Source organism: Oreochromis aureus, linkage group 2 (genome assembly GCF_013358895.1).
Source record: "Oreochromis aureus strain Israel breed Guangdong linkage group 2, ZZ_aureus, whole genome shotgun sequence".
In the NCBI taxonomy this organism is placed as follows: Eukaryota; Metazoa; Chordata; class Actinopteri; order Cichliformes; family Cichlidae; genus Oreochromis; species Oreochromis aureus.
The window spans coordinates 5236595-5252445 of NC_052943.1; the positions used below are offsets into that span (position 1 = coordinate 5236595).

At 40.4% G+C, this 15851-nt stretch overlaps 1 protein-coding gene across 6 annotated transcripts in view; it reads left to right on the forward strand.

The window, feature by feature from the left end:
* Positions 1-15851, forward strand: part of LOC116315173 (rho guanine nucleotide exchange factor 9) — a 57581-nt gene that overhangs the window by 28828 nt on the left and 12902 nt on the right. For 5 of the 6 annotated variants that reach the window (XM_031733371.2, XM_039615959.1, XM_039615962.1 and 2 more), the window contains 7 exons: positions 1684-1884; positions 4837-5016; positions 5253-5485; positions 6549-6678; positions 8524-8655; positions 10540-10783; positions 12852-12920. In XM_031733371.2, coding sequence (XP_031589231.2) covers positions 1684-1884; positions 4837-5016; positions 5253-5485; positions 6549-6678; positions 8524-8655; positions 10540-10783; positions 12852-12920 — 1189 coding nt within the window. Of the gene's footprint in view, positions 1-1683; positions 1885-4836; positions 5017-5252; positions 5486-6548; positions 6679-8523; positions 8656-10539; positions 10784-12851; positions 12944-15851 lie in introns of all 6 variants that reach the window. The other variant, XM_039615967.1, reaches the window with a different exon arrangement.

The window sequence follows — 15851 nt, forward strand, 5'->3', positions numbered from 1 at the left end:
ACTTTTACTTCTGCTTTCTGTAATTGCACTTCTCTTGGAATGGTGAAGCGTGACTGTACAGGAAGATGTATATTCATAGTTTAACGCTGCGATATGTCTTTGAAATTTCTTTGGATGAAAGCGGAAGGCTTCTCACTTCGGTCTTAGTCCAAGGCATATATTTGCGACACTGATATTTGACATCACAGCAAATTTGGAAGCAAGCAGTGAAGCATGGCAGTGGAAATTCATAAAATTGTGATGCGGCAATCCTGAAATATACATTTCAGATACAGCAGGAGAATGCTTTTATCTGAGAATTAAAAATTTGCAATGAAAAATATTTATAAAAGGCACAATTTATGATACAAAGTTGAATATATCGTTGAACATTCCTGATATGGTTTAGTGTCTTAATGAAGGAAGGAAGAATTAGCGTCTTTGCTGCAGTTGAAGGGATCCCACAGCAGAGCACCCACCCAGACACTTTCCATGGTCATTCCCACCTGTCCACCCTTCCATATTCACTCCTGAGAGGGCAGGGCAGACAGGCTGACTGACTGTCAACCAAAAAGTATCTTTCTGTTCTGTCATTCTCTCTTTCCAAGGTGGAACCCCACCCTCCTCAGCCCCAAACAAAACAGGTTTTCTATATCAACCCCATAGCAACTCCACGGTTCCAAAACACCACGTCAAAGGTGCGTTTTTTTCCCAGCTTCATCTACCCATCCAGCCTGCCCGCCCACCCGCCCGCTCCAGTCTGTCCACGCAACGTGCCCTCGACATTACCAAACATTAACGTTATCACATCATTCCTCAACGGGGTCGATAGAGAGGCAGAACTGATGAGTCAAAAGTAAAGCTAATGTGAAATGTCTCCTTAAAGGGCCATTCTAAAAAAAATTGTACAAATGTATTCACATAGAATTAGATGGATTTTGGAAAATTTACTCATGTTTTTTTTTATAGTTCAATTATGGATCATTCTCTTCAGTACTCTATTTACTATTGACTCTGACTATTTCTCAGTCTTAATGCTGCGCTACTAGTTCTCGTCTGCAGTCAGTGCTCTACCACCCGTCACTCTGCTTGTCTGTGGCGCTACATTTCTCATCTTGTGTTTGACATTCTACCCGTCGGTTCTTTGATGTTCTCTTGGCAAACTGTGTGTCATCAGGTGTTGGCTGCTGGGCATCTGAAACCACGCTCACTTGGCCCTTTCTATGAGCGAGAGTGGAATACACGATGTATGTGGATCTCTATGTGTGTGCGTGAGTGTCGGTGAAATCATGAGGTGGTATTTGAGCATATATGCATGCATATGTGTAGGGGGCAGATTTTGAGTCACATGTTAAATGCCCTCAGAATATGTGCTCGGTCTCTAAGAGAGGGTTTTTTTATACTCTGGAGTGTTTGGCAGTGTGTTTTTTGACATGCTGGACCAAGAGAGCAACTCACTGTCCAAACTACCAGAGGACCTCTTCATGAAGCGCTGTGTTTATGTGTGGGATGTTTGGGTGTGTATGCTTTCATGTGTGACTGGTACCACATTAGGAAAGCTAATATTACCAGTTAATACTAACAATAATCATTATATATGAATATGTTTTCTAATCCTTTTTTTCCCACCCAACCTTTAAGAAAGCTCTTTACTCATTCGAATGCATGTGGCTCTTGTGTGTGCGTGAATGTATTTGTCCTCAGCTGTGGGTGAACCAGGAAGACGGTGGGGCAGAGCCAGCTGAGGGAACCAGCGAGGTGCAGAACGGGCACCTGGATCCAACCAATGACTGCTTGTGTCTGGGCTCACCCCTCCAAAACCGAGACCAGATGAGGGCTAACGTTATAAATGAGATTATGAGCACAGAGAGACATTATATCAAACACCTCAAGGACATCTGTGAGGTACTAAACATCGGCACACATTCATAAATCACACATCTATATACACTGCTGTTCCCGACTTTGCTTTAATATGTCACGTAAGAGCAGGACAGGTTATAAACTATATGGTATGAAGCTGAATTAATTAAAAAGCAGCAGTCTTTTTGATGCTACGCATCTAGTATCTTGCATAAATTCGTAACACTCCCACATTCACACTTTTATTCCAGGCATTTTTTTCTTTCTCGTTTGCTAAACAGGCCAAAAATAATGCTTTTTTAGCTAAATGCAAAACCGCAATATGTCAGCTGTACACAGTGGTCCCAGCAGTCCAGACTAAATTTGTCATTATATTATGAATCATCCTGAAGTGACAAGCTAAAATTCACACCTAATAAAAATAAACAAAACCCTGGCCATTTTTATATTATTAGAATTGCAGCTCTTTAAAAATGCTCCCAAGCCAGGAATCTCAGTCTAATATATAATAAACAGACATGTATCCTGTTTAAAGTGCACACATTCCAACATTTCAATATATTGATAACTTAATTTCTAAAATATTTGGAGCTGGTACAATTTCGCCTCCATATGCTGCATCATTTGATTTAAATGTCTTTACAACATACACTATATACGGCCTGCTTTTCCCTGGCATGTGTCTGGTCTTTAAACAGTGGTATCTAATTCACTTATCTAAATGACAATCACTGCTATTTACTGGCCACCACACTGGTGATAAAATGCACTTGACTGATTAATCATCAGCAAGTGTGAGCACCCAAAAGAAGACGTTTTGGCATGTAGGGCTGGGCTATATCATACCGTTCACGGTAATACCGGTATAATTTTGGGCAACGATAGGAAAATGAAATATCGCGATAGAATGTGGGTAAAACACGCATGCGCAGTGCCTGTGTTTACATACGCACATGGCGGCGACGCAGAATGAGAAGAGCGAAAGTGGATCGTTAAATGAAACGGATGAACCAGAACTGGTTTGTAAAAATGCTGCAACTTCAGTGGTGTGGAACTGGTTTAGCTTTCGTCCGTCAGATACACAACAAAGCACTATTTTTGGTAGCGCATGCTAGCGGGCCGTCGTTATTACCTTGTTGTTTGGAAAATACGGCACACTTAAAATCAATCCTTTGATTTTTCTGAAAATTGACAGTGCCCCTTATAATCCCGTGTGCCTTATGTATGAATTCTGGTTGTGTTTACTGACCTCGAAACGATTTTATGTACACGGCGCTCGAAAATCTGTCAAATGTTTTAGTACGACTTTGCTAAGCTACGAACCCGCACCGCTTGATGGATTGTCGGAGTATTACGGCTATCGTAGGCGGGAGCCTCGCTGAGTGATACGTACTGTGCTTCAACATAATATCACCGTATTGTGTGTGTATAAGCTCTTTTTAAGTTTTGTGGATATTATACGTGGTTATGCTGAGGATATGTCGGCCAATTTCCACTGGAAATGCCTTTTGGTTAAACTGTCCGCAAGGAATTTGCACTGTTACATTTTTATATAACGTTAATGCACATAAAAAACAGCTGCTTGTTTAAGTGAAAATACATTGATGGGGTTTTTGCACTAATAAAGTTGTGGAGTTGTAAAGTATTTTGTCTAGTGTCAATTATATCGTCAGCTTTATCGTTATCGCAAATTTTCAAATGTATATTGTGATAAATATTTTTGGTCATATTGTCCTGCTCTACTTTGCTGTTCAGGTGTGTGCTCACACAATCCCACAATCTTCCCAGGAGTAAATATCCCAGCATATTCACTCCATCATCAGACTGTGTGATGCTCGTAAAACCTCCAAAAAACCCCAACGCTACATCTCAGACTCTGCAGCCCTCAGTTAGCATGTTAAAAGTTCATGACAGTAAAATTAAAGAAAGACTGAACATGTATGGCTTTTTTGCAACGTTTGCCAGGAGAAAACCTCTTCTCTTTAAAAAGAACATGCCAGCACTGCTCATGTTTTTATAAGCATCTGAACAAACAAGACCTCTGGAACGACGTCCTTTGGACAGACAAGACCAAAGTGGAGATGTTTGGCCGTAATGCACAGCACACAGCAGTGCTATATGCTAGAATAAACAAATAGCCTTTGCTGCAGTTTTGAATTTAGACGATTTCCATCACATATTTTCCAATCATCTTTCCCTAAACTGCTCTATACACATTCTTTGTATTCCAGGTCATATCTAGGTAAGCATCTTGTTTAAGAATAGTTGCAATAAAGCGTGAATTTTACCTCTGCACGTCTTGCTAATGTAAGCAACTTTCATCTTCCAAATATTCACGGACATGCACGGGCAAAACACTCTAAGGATATTTCTGAGCTGAGGAACAGATTTGAACAAGCTCACTTTTAAATAATAAAAACTGAAGTTGAAGAGCTAAAAACCAGACCAAGCAATCAAAAATACAGTTGTAGAATATTCTGGATTTAAAAAGCCGGTCAGTTCATTAAAGTAAGTTGCTTCGGTGTTTTAGAAAAGTTACAGAGAAGAAGAAATTTTGCACTGCTGAAGTCAAAATGATGCTAAGATTTTTTTTTATTATTTGAAAAATTATTTATTAGATGCCTGTAATGGTTCTTATGTTTCTCAGATGTTTTAATTCGTCACCAGTAAATGACTTGATTGTTGAAATGTCACATTTCTCAGATACAATAATGTGAAGTCCCTGTTGTGATTATGCATATTTGAACTGAGCCTGACTTCAAGAAACAAAACAGAAAGGATTAGCATGCATATTTCACAATGACAGCAGGGAGAATTCTGGCTATCTTATATCAGATCTGCTCCCAAAGTGCCAAAGCTTCAGGGCATTTAATTAACTACAAGCAGCCATGGCACAATTCGAGACCTGATACTCATTTTGAAAAACGTTTGTGCTCATCTGAACAGGATCATCTGTCAAAGCCTCACTGTAGCTGTAACCGGTGTTGTTTACAGGGCTACTTGCGCCAGTGCAGGAAGCGCGTGGACATGTTTAACGACGACCAGTTGAAGGTCATCTTTGGCAACATCGAGGACATCTACCGCTTTCAGATGGGTTTTGTCAGAGATTTGGAGAAACAGTACAACACAGAGGAACCGCACCTCTCTGAAATCGGGCCGTGCTTTTTAGAACACGTGAGTATATTTTAGACAAACTTAGACCAAAAATAAAAGAAGAAGAGAATAGATTTTTCTTTTATCTCGTCTCGTTATCTTGAGATAATATTTAAATTGTGGAGATAATTAACCAGCTAACAGCATCCCAAAATAAAGAGAAAAGTTAATGTTTTAGAAACCATAATCACTCCCCTATTTATGTGATTTTTTTAAATTATCCTGATGATGTCCATCTCTACTCCTTTGCACTACAGCAAGACGGTTTCTGGATTTATTCAGAATACTGTAACAACCACTTGGATGCCTGTATGGAGCTGAGCAAACTGATGAGGGATGGCAGGTACCAGCACTTCTTCGAAGCCTGTCGCCTCCTCCAGCAAATGATTGACATCGCCATAGATGGCTTCTTGCTCACGCCCGTCCAGAAAATCTGCAAATATCCACTCCAGCTGGCCGAGCTTCTTAAATACACCGCACAGGAGCACAGGTACAGTACGCCGAGGCCAGGAATAACTTTTCAGCTGTTTCGTTTGTTGCCCTTTCATAGAAATGCATTTGCTTCTAAAAGTGAAGTCATTACTGATGCATCATTTTGTTCCAGATGCATTGTGTTGCAATGCAGCTGTTGCAGGTGTTGGGTTTAAACCACTGAAGCGGTAATTATCCATGCATGAACTGAAGCAAATGTTGTTTTGTACTCTTTTTTTTTTTTTTCCTTTTTTTTGAAGAAAACATCTCATTAAGAACTCTAAGTTGTCTTGAAAATATTATAAATTCCATTGTTCATATACAGTATTCCTTTCCATATATATAGAGAGAGAGAGAGAGAGAGAGAGAGAGAAAGAGAGAGCGAGATAACAGGTTAAATATGAATTGAGGATTTTTTCTCCGAGTGTTGGCACACCCAGAACAACCTATGTTTTTGCAGCACAGAAGCAGAGTATGTAATCTAAACATTTGCTGATGAGCTTTCATGCATTAAACGCATATGTACGCATCCAGATGTGCAAACTCATGCGTGCAAACCCACGGAAACATGGTGTAAGTGATTCAGCATGTCTCAGCCAGCTCCAGGTCATTCACAAACCACGCGTTCTCAGCCAGAGAGGGACAGGTGCCAGCTCTGCCAGCGAGGCCTGCCAGATCGCAGTGTTTGACTGTTAGGAGCAGTGGAGAATCTGCCAGATATAGGACTGTCTCTGTCACACAAGCACACACACACACACATATTATCTTCCAAAGTGAGGATTGGATCCGCAGCACATCTAAGCCAGAGGGATAAATCCAGCTCAGTTAGCAAAGACGCAGCCGGAGTTAACTGTGAATAGAGAAAGTGGCTGATTAGAATTAAATAGCAGTGTCTTTTTTCCTTTTTTTTGAGTGTGTTCCAGCAGATTTACTACTGTTACTTGAGTTTATAACCCCGCTCTTTAATAGGCTACTCTGTATCATTAACTACTAAAACATTACATGCCTTTGAGTGGCCAACCACCAAGAGCTACAACACTCTTAAACACCCAAGAGTAATTATGTGTACACTGTGTCTGTAGTGACTATCGATACGTGGCAGCAGCGCTGGCAGTAATGCGGAACGTCACCCAGCAAATCAACGAGAGGAAGAGACGGCTGGAGAACATTGACAAGATCGCCCAGTGGCAAGCGTCGGTTCTGGACTGGGAGGTATGTGTATGAGTGTATGAATCTACTGTACTGTACTGAACAAAAGCTTAATGTTTGTGTTTTTATATTTCCCCAAATGATGCCATTAATTCCTAAAATATGGGTTGTAGACAGCATTTACACCCAAAGCATCTCAGACTAAAGAAAAGGGTCCATCAGCAACACCTATGCCTTTGTTTTCATTTTACCACCAGAAAGGGTCTTTGCACAAAAGGCAATAAAAGAAATCCAGCCATGGCCAGCAGCCCATAGTAGCAATGTAAATTACATTGAATGGTTGTGATATGCTACAGTAAGCTCCCCCGCCGCTGCTTTTCCCTGCGGGCTTTTCTCTAATTTTTTCATGGCAGATTCGGGTCGAGTGAGTTTAAAATACTGAGATATTTTGGCGGCATTTTCAGAAGTTTAGTGTTAACTATGAGGTGCCAAACTGGAGCAAAAATGTAAAGAACAGCGACACAGAGAGATTAAAGCGGTTAAATTGCCCGTTAACGTGCTTGAGACTGACGTGTGCGAGAAAGTGTGAAACAAATGAATGCAGATGATTTGACTCTTTTCAAGAAACTCTGTGAATCAAGCGCAGACCTTCCTGGGGGCAACAGTGCTGCTCGTTGATAATAATTAATTTACTCTGATGGTAGTAGTTTCACTTGCAGAAATTCACACTGCGACACACACTTACTCAGAGCATACTTTCTATTTTACCACCAACAAAAACAGTAACATATAATAATAACAACAGAAATATATCAAGTATTTCTTTTTTATGCTTTCTCTTTCATAAACAAGCAGAAGAAAATGAGCAAAAACACAAAAAATAAAATCCAAAGGTTACGTTACAGTCTCCTGCTACATTTCAGATTTGTCCTTTGTATTTAATCTGTGTATGAGACTGGATATAAAAACATTTACTTGTGCCGGTAATTTTTTTTATTTCTTTGCAAAAAGTGTTTAATAATAAAGAAATAATAAACAAAATAATGTCTTTATAACTACTTCAAGGCATCCTGGTGCATTTTAGTTGACAGATGAACACCTGTTGGGAAGTTTTTATTATACTTACAGTAACGTAGTGGGTTGACTTGAAGTTGAGTAACATCTTTCCTCTGCTCCTTTTTCATTGTTACACACATAGTCGAGACACGGTGAAACAAAGAGCAGAGGAGACTAATAAGGCAGAGACTCTCACGCTGGGCTACAAAGTAATGACTGCAGTAAAGTAATGTAAATAACATAAATAAGGTGGTTTGTTTTGACTTGCTTTGCCAGCTGAGCACTCTGGACTGCCATCTTATGTTTAAATGATGTGACTGTCTTAGTCTCTTTTTAAATGCCTGTAGGCCGGCCAGTGTTAAAAGTGCTTTTTTACTAACATACCAAAAAACAGATGAGCTAGGATTCAAACACACACAGCAGGAAAGCGAGTGTTTAAAAACTGAAAAAGACAGCTTGATTTTCAGAGCAGGACGTAACTGTGTGTTGACTGATTTCCAAAGGATTAATCCAGCAGTTTACTACTGCACTTTGCAAAGTTGGGCAGCTTATAATAAGATTTTATTTTCAAGATTGGTTGGTTTCAAGCACTCCCCTTTCCTACCTGGAAAGACATTTAGATGTTTCAGCCTGTAAAAAACGTTCCATAATTCCGATTTATCCCTGATGACATGGTTATGACATTATCAGGTTTAATTTCCAAGACTTCTTTGTGAACCACAAAATACATTATGTAACTGTTTCCACAGGCTGAGTGCGACTAACAGTGATGAGTAAATGAATTTTTGCTGTAGCAAAAGGAGGAGTATTCTTTTCATTCATTAACTCTTTAACTGTTGTGTTTATGTCTAGGGGGATGATATATTGGACAGGAGCTCAGAGCTCATCTACACTGGGGAGTTGTCATGGATCTATCAGCCGTATGGACGCAGCCAGCAGCGAGTCTTCTTCCTCTTTGATCACCAGCTGGTCCTCTGTAAGAAGGTAAGGCTGTGTCTCTCTTCAACGTCTTCCTTTTATTTAAAGACTTTATTGAGTAAAAACATGCTTAGAAGCTAAAATGTAGCCTCTGCTCGTGTTCTTGGAAGTTGCAAGATCACATGGCTGGTGACAGAGATGCTTGAAGACAATGTGAATTCTTACAACCTGAGTCAAGAGCTGAAAACAGATTACATAATGCTGCATGAGAGGCACCAGCCCTCGCTGAAGATGCGTTCAAATCCTCAGTGCCTTTCACAAAATGGAGCTTTGGTAGTTTAGGCTCTAATGCACCGAGGCTGTGCTCGCCTGTCAGACGAATGTTCATGCCTGGATAGACTCAATACACGCACAGAGAAACAGACACAAATGCAGGCAGACACTTAGACACAAACACACAGAGAGGCTGAAAAACTGCATCACGAACACACAAGCGTGGAAACAGAGGAACAATAGTTTTATCACTACACAGGCAAACACACACAGAACAAAAAAACAAAGACTTGGAGTTATATTGTCTTTCCACGCACACACACACCCTCCCCTGGCTTGTCACATTTGAACATCTCTGGCACCAGAAATGAACTCAGGTATGTCCTCAGACCTCTCTGTGTGCCTGCTGTTCTGGTCCACTAACAAAAATCCGCTCCGAGTCATTCTAAATGATAAATTCCAGTCTTTGTTTTTATTCTTGCTTATCCAGCATCCTCAGTGCTACATATGTATCGGCTCCTAAGAGCCCTCGGGACGCGTGAGGAGCACATTACATGTTGCCTGCCTTCTTTTCCTCTCATCTCTTCCTTATCAGCACAAAGATGCACATTTGCCTCTGCATGCTTATTAAAAGACACCCGATCCTTTCTTTGTACCTTCGTCGACCTCGCAGCGTAATGGGATGTTCATTTCCTCCTGAGGGAGGGGTCGCAGCGAAGATTGTTTCATGTGGCCATCTTGTTCCTGCAAATGATGAAAGTTAGAAGGGTTACAGTTATTGTTGCTGTGTGTACTCGTGGAGAGCTGAAGTGCAATGACAATGTCAGTCAATACTCATTCATTAGTTGTGTTTGTGTCTTTTGCAGTATGTGTTTTATAGCTGCTGTGTGTTGGGCTCAGGTACTCAAAAATCATGTTGCTCAGAAATAGATAGAAAGTTGAAATTTCAGAACATAAATTTTGCAGCTTTAACTGAAGTTTCTTCTTACTAAGAAGGACATATTCCATGACCTGACATACACAAAAAAGAGCCCATTTCACAATTTACAACAGAATTTTCAGTTAAAAAAAAAAAGATATTTTCTATGAATTCGCATGAGATGTATTTTTTAAATTTCAGGTTCTTTTATGTCTTTATTTCCTTTACAGTTTAAACCCAATGAGCCGTCCTGAAAGATTTGTGATTTAATAAAATGGCTTTTCTTTTAATGCGAAAAAACTGAGAGATATTGCTAAAATTGTGCTTTTTCATCTTAATATAGCTCAGGAATTACATTTGAACGTCTTTATGTGCTTAGTAAATGGACATTTTTTAAGAAGTTATTAGGCACTGTTATCAGGCGTTATTAGGCACCTTCACTGATGTGGCCCATTTAATATGAAATTGCGCTGGATGTGCCCCATGATGTTAAATGAGTTTGAGACCCCTGCTATACAAGGATTCGATTCATGGCAGTGTCATTTTACAGTCATTCATCTGGTTTTAGTGGTGTATCTGATAATCTAGAGCCATGCTTCTTTTTTGTGATATTAGGCAAAGAACTGAAAAATAGGGCTATTTTCTGCAGCGTGTGAGTGAAAGGTGTCGCGTAAGGCACACTCTCGAGGTACCGTGTTTGTCGGCACCTCTAAGATTCAGCACACACACAATGACAAAATCTATCTGCTCTTCACCAGGATCTGATACGCCGGGACATCCTGTACTATAAGGGCCGCATTGACATGGATCGCTACGAGGTGCGGGACACTATAGACGGGCGTGACGAAGACTTCAACGTTAGTGTGAAGAATGCCTTTAAATTGTGCAACAAAGACAGCGAGGAGATCCACATCTTCCTGGCCAAGAAGCCAGAGGAGAAGATCCGCTGGCTCAGGGCCTTCGCCGAGGAGAGGAAGATGGTGCAGGAGGATGAGAAAATCGGTTAGTCACACACCTCCCTACACCTCCATTTGAAAACTATTAGTTTTGTTCACAAAATGCTCGAACTTCAGTTTATTCTTTTGTATATTTATCACATTTACATAGATGAGATCATCAAACACATTTTAATGTTAGACTAAGAAAACCTGAGTAAATCCAAAATACAGTTTTTAAATGGTGATTTCATTCATTAAGGGAAAAAAAGCTATGCCAGTCTACCTGGCGTTGTGTGAAAAAGTAATTACAAAGCCATTTCTAAGGCTTTGGGACTCCAGCGAACCATGGTGAGAGCCAATATTCAGAAAGCGGTGAACCTTCCCAGGAATGACTGGCCTACCAAAATTACTCCAAGGACGCATTAATGGCTCATCCAGGAGGTCAGAACAGAACCCAGAACAACATCAACAAGAACTGCAGGCCTCCCTCGTCTCAGTTAAGGTCAGCATTCATGATTCAACAACAAGAAAGAGGCTGGGCAAAATGTTCCAAGACGAAAACCACTGCTGACCAAAAAGATCACAAAATCTTCTGTTACATTTGCCAGAAACCATCTTGATGATCCGTAAAACTGGGAAAAAGCTGAACTTTTTGGAAGGTTTGAGCCCCATTGCATCTGGCATGGAGCTAACAAGGACATCGTACCAACAGTCAAACATGGTGGTGGTAGTGTGATGGTCTGGAGCTGCTTTGCTGTTTCAGGACCTGAGTTACTTGCCGTAATTGATGAAACCGTAAATTCTTCTCTCTACCAGAAAATCCTGAAGGAGAAGGTGGCCATCAGTTCATGCCCTGAAGCTCAAGAACACTTAAGATATGCACCAGGAAAATGATCCAAAAACACACCAGCAGGTCCACTTCTGAAAACACAAAAATTAAGGTTGTGGAGTGGCCTAATCACTTCAGCCCGATTGAGATGCTTTGGCATGACCTTAATCAGGCCATTCATGCTTGAAACCCTCCCCTGTGGCTGGATTAAAACAATTTTTCAAAGAAGAATGGGCCAAAATTCCTCCACAGTGATGTGAAAGAGTCATTGCCAGTTATTGCAAGCACGTTATTACAGTTCTTGCTGCCAAGGGTCACACAGCCAGTTATTAGGTTTAGGGGGAACTACTTTTTCACACAGGGCCAGGTAGGCTTTTTCCCTTAGTAGATGAAATGATCATTTAAACATTGCATTTGGTATTTACTCTGGATATTTTTGTCTAATATTAATTGCCCGATTATCTGAAACATTTAAGTGTGACAAAAATGCAAAAAAATAATAAAAAATAAGAAAGGGGCAAATACTTTGTTGGAATTCACTGCACAAAACATGAGCTAACATCAAAGGGACAGTTCACCCAAAAGTTACATTTTTTCTTCCTCGGCCATTTATCCATTTAGATCGTTTCAGTCCAGTTTTAAAAATACAAGTTTTAGAACTGCCTGCCTTCTCTTGAATTGAATGGAGATGCAGGTAATCAAAGCTTTACAAAACAATCTTTGAAAACATTGCAACAGCGTCTCTTTCCAGAAATCATGACCTGCATAACCCACAATGTCAACAAACCTTGTTGTCAGCAGTTTCATGTGCGACCTGTTTTCTTTCCAACCAAAAGGAGCGTGGTTGTAGCTAACGTTACAGATCAGCAGACGCAGACATCAGTGTTGTTTTCTTGTGACAAGCATGAGCCTCTTGTGATGGTTAAAGGGGCATTGCTGTCTGCAGGGTGATGCAGCTTTTTTATCTCTGATGTTTGTAGATTTTGAATCTGAAAGACCAAAGTGATAATTGGGCTTTTTCTCCGGCTGGCTGGGCTGTGCTCAAAATGTAGCAGAAGGTGATAAACTACAAAGTGTTTTTCAGACTGGACAGGATTTTGTTTATTGCTGGGACTCTTTCGAAAAGGCTAGAACTGAATGATGCTTCCTCTAGTTTCCACATACAGTAAAATTAGCTCTCAGGAGCTCCGTGAATTCCAGATTAAAGAAGTTTTACTGTATTTTAAAGTTATTTAAATAAAACTTTTTTAATCTGCAGACTGTGTGAAACTTCTCCCTGACACATAACGCTGTTGTCTTTTAGGTTTTGAGATCTCTGAGTACCAGAAACGACAGGCAGCCATGACAGTGAGAAAAGTGACCAAACAGAAAGGTGAGGCAACAAGAAGATATCAGGTGATTTCCCTTTTTTTTTTGTCTTCGCTGGTGTGCTCTGTCTTCTCATCGCTGTTTACTCTTCCCTTTACCTGCTCTGTTTTTTTGCTTTCTACACCTTTTTTGACACATACTTTGTTTATGGATGGACCTAGACTAGCCTTGTAAGTCTACATAAGCTAGAAAAGTCACGAGCGTTCATGCGTTCTCGCGATATTACTTCAGATGTATCTCCTTTTAAGTTCAATGTCTGTCAGCCCATACATGAGACGACGTTGAAGATATGACCTGATATGAGTTGTAAAGCAGCTGTTAAGCATCAATGAAAAGACAGAGGGCTGTTTGCATGAAGTATTGAGTTTAAAGGAGGATGCCGGTGTTCATGACATGCGGGTCCTGTGTCACGCTTGCCTTGAAAGTGATTTAAAACATCGCACAGAGCTTGAATTTTTCTTCTCTTACTGAGGAAAGGCCTCTTCCCACTGCACATGTTTCGCAGAAGGCGATGAAAAACGTTTTATGACTTGTGATTCTAATGCTGAAACACTCAACACCCTGTTTTAGATTTAAACAAACTGCTTGGTTTCTGAGCCAACTACTATTTTGTGTATTTTTATTCAATGCAGACCTCTTAAAATTGATTTTATTTATTTGTTTATTCGAATAGGGACTACGTAGCATGAACCATGTCGCGCAGCACAGCATGAGCTAATAAGTTAATTTGCAATGCCAAATATAGAATATAAAACTTCAGGACTCGTAACATAACAAAGTACACACTGTAGTACAGTGAAGTGCCATATGACAGGGATCCGATTATTCGGGACAGCAGTATTGATCCCTCTTTGAAGGAAAAGTGATCCTAATCCGGATCCAGTTTGAGTCCCCTTATACGAAACTCCACATCTTGAAACCTGTTTTTTACAATTGAGGATATAGACTATATTCCCAAAAGTATTCACTCGTCTGTCTTCACACGCATATGAACATGAGTGACATCCCATTCTTAATCTGTGGAGTTTAATGTCGGTCCAACGCTAGCAGCTTTAACAGCTGGGAGGGCTTTTCACAAGGTTTAGAAGTGTTTATAGGAACTTTTGACCATTTTTCCAGGAGCTCATTTGTGAGGTTGGATGAAAAGGCCTCCACCCTAATTCATCCCAAAGATGTTCTGTCAAGTTGAGATCGGGACTCTATGCAGGCCAGTCAAGTTCTTGCACACCAAACTCGCTCATCCCTGTCTTTATGGACCTTACTTTGTTCACTGATGCACAGTCATGTTGGACTGCGTTAAGAGTTCCTAAGGGTTCAAGCCCAACTCCTGAAAAACAACCCCACACCACAATCTCACGCCCACCAAACTTTATACATGCCACAGTGCAGTCAGACATGCACTGTTCTCCTGGCAACCACCAAACCCACACTCGTCCATCGGATTGCCAGAACAAGAAGCGTGATGAGTCCAGTGGTGGTGTGCTTTACACCACTGCATGTGACGCATCAGCTGCTCGACCATGGAAACCCATTCCATGAAGCAATCTACGCACTGATCTTGATCTGAAGGCCACATGAACTTTGGAGGTCTGTAACGATTGACTCTGCAGAAAGCTGGCGACTCCTACCCACTCTGCACATCAACGTCCACTGACCCCGCTCTGTGATCTTACATGGCCTACCACTTCGCTTCCACTTTGTCATAATAACACAAACAGTTGACTGTGGAATATTTAGTAGTGGGGAAATTTCACGATTGAACTTGTTGCACAGGTGGCATCCTATCACGGTACCACGGTGGAATTCACCGAGCTCCTGAGAGCAACCCATTCTTTCACAAATATTTGTAGAAGCAGTCTGCATGCCTAGGTGCTGGATTTTATACACCTGTGACCATGAACGTGATTGGAACACCTCAGTTCAATGATCTGGATTTGTGAGTGAATACTTTTGGCAATATAGTGTATATAACAGTGCCTCACCAATCCTACTAGATGTTTCACATTTTGCTGATCCCAAAGCTCATACTGGAATTACAAGGGCAACCTGATTACGTAAGCATTGATGTATGAGTAAAAGTATTAATAGAAAATCTAATAAAATGATCAAAACTTACCTAATTTCTTTTGTTTAATAGGCTGAGCTTCCCTACTTCCTATCCACACTTGTAACTACTCAGTTATATATCATCACAGGGGGACTTGATTGCAGTAGATGCTGCATGTGACCAAGAGGTTATACAATAGCTTAAATGTGCAAAGCCTACAGAGTGTAGCATTGGAAAAGCAGACATTCTCATTGGCTATTCACAGTTATACAAAATGTAATGAGAAGAATCATCAGAATTCTTTTTTTAAGGAATGGACACACAAGCTTGGAGTGAATTTTAAAATACATGGCTTAATTTAAAGTTTTTGCATACAAAACTTGTGTTGTTCCCCAGAAACATAACGTATGTGTGTAAATCAGACTCATCCCATTCTTTACATACTAGCATGTGTGGAGTCACTGCAGCCTCTGCTGTTGTTACAGTAACTACTCACAACCACGTGAGACTCATGAATCTCCTCTTTCTAAAAGTACATGTTTTGATAGTTAGCAGTGAACGACTAAAGCATTTTGAAATTAGATGATTATTTTGATTCATCCTATATTTACCTAAAGGATTGTTGAAATGCAAACAGTGACATGCCATTGATTTTAATGATCAGACATTATTGTCTGTCTCTTGCAATTTTATAAGACAAATGCTGCATTCAGTGGGAATTGGCCATGAGAGTGGTTGTTGGTGCTTCTGGTGCAACCAGAAACAAAACAATAGCTGTTTTGATTAACACTGAACGCTGTGATATCTCGTAACATGTTCCACAGTTGGTCATGATTTATAATAAAGTAGGAAGATTATGCCTTTTCTTCTAATTTACAGATTGAAAGT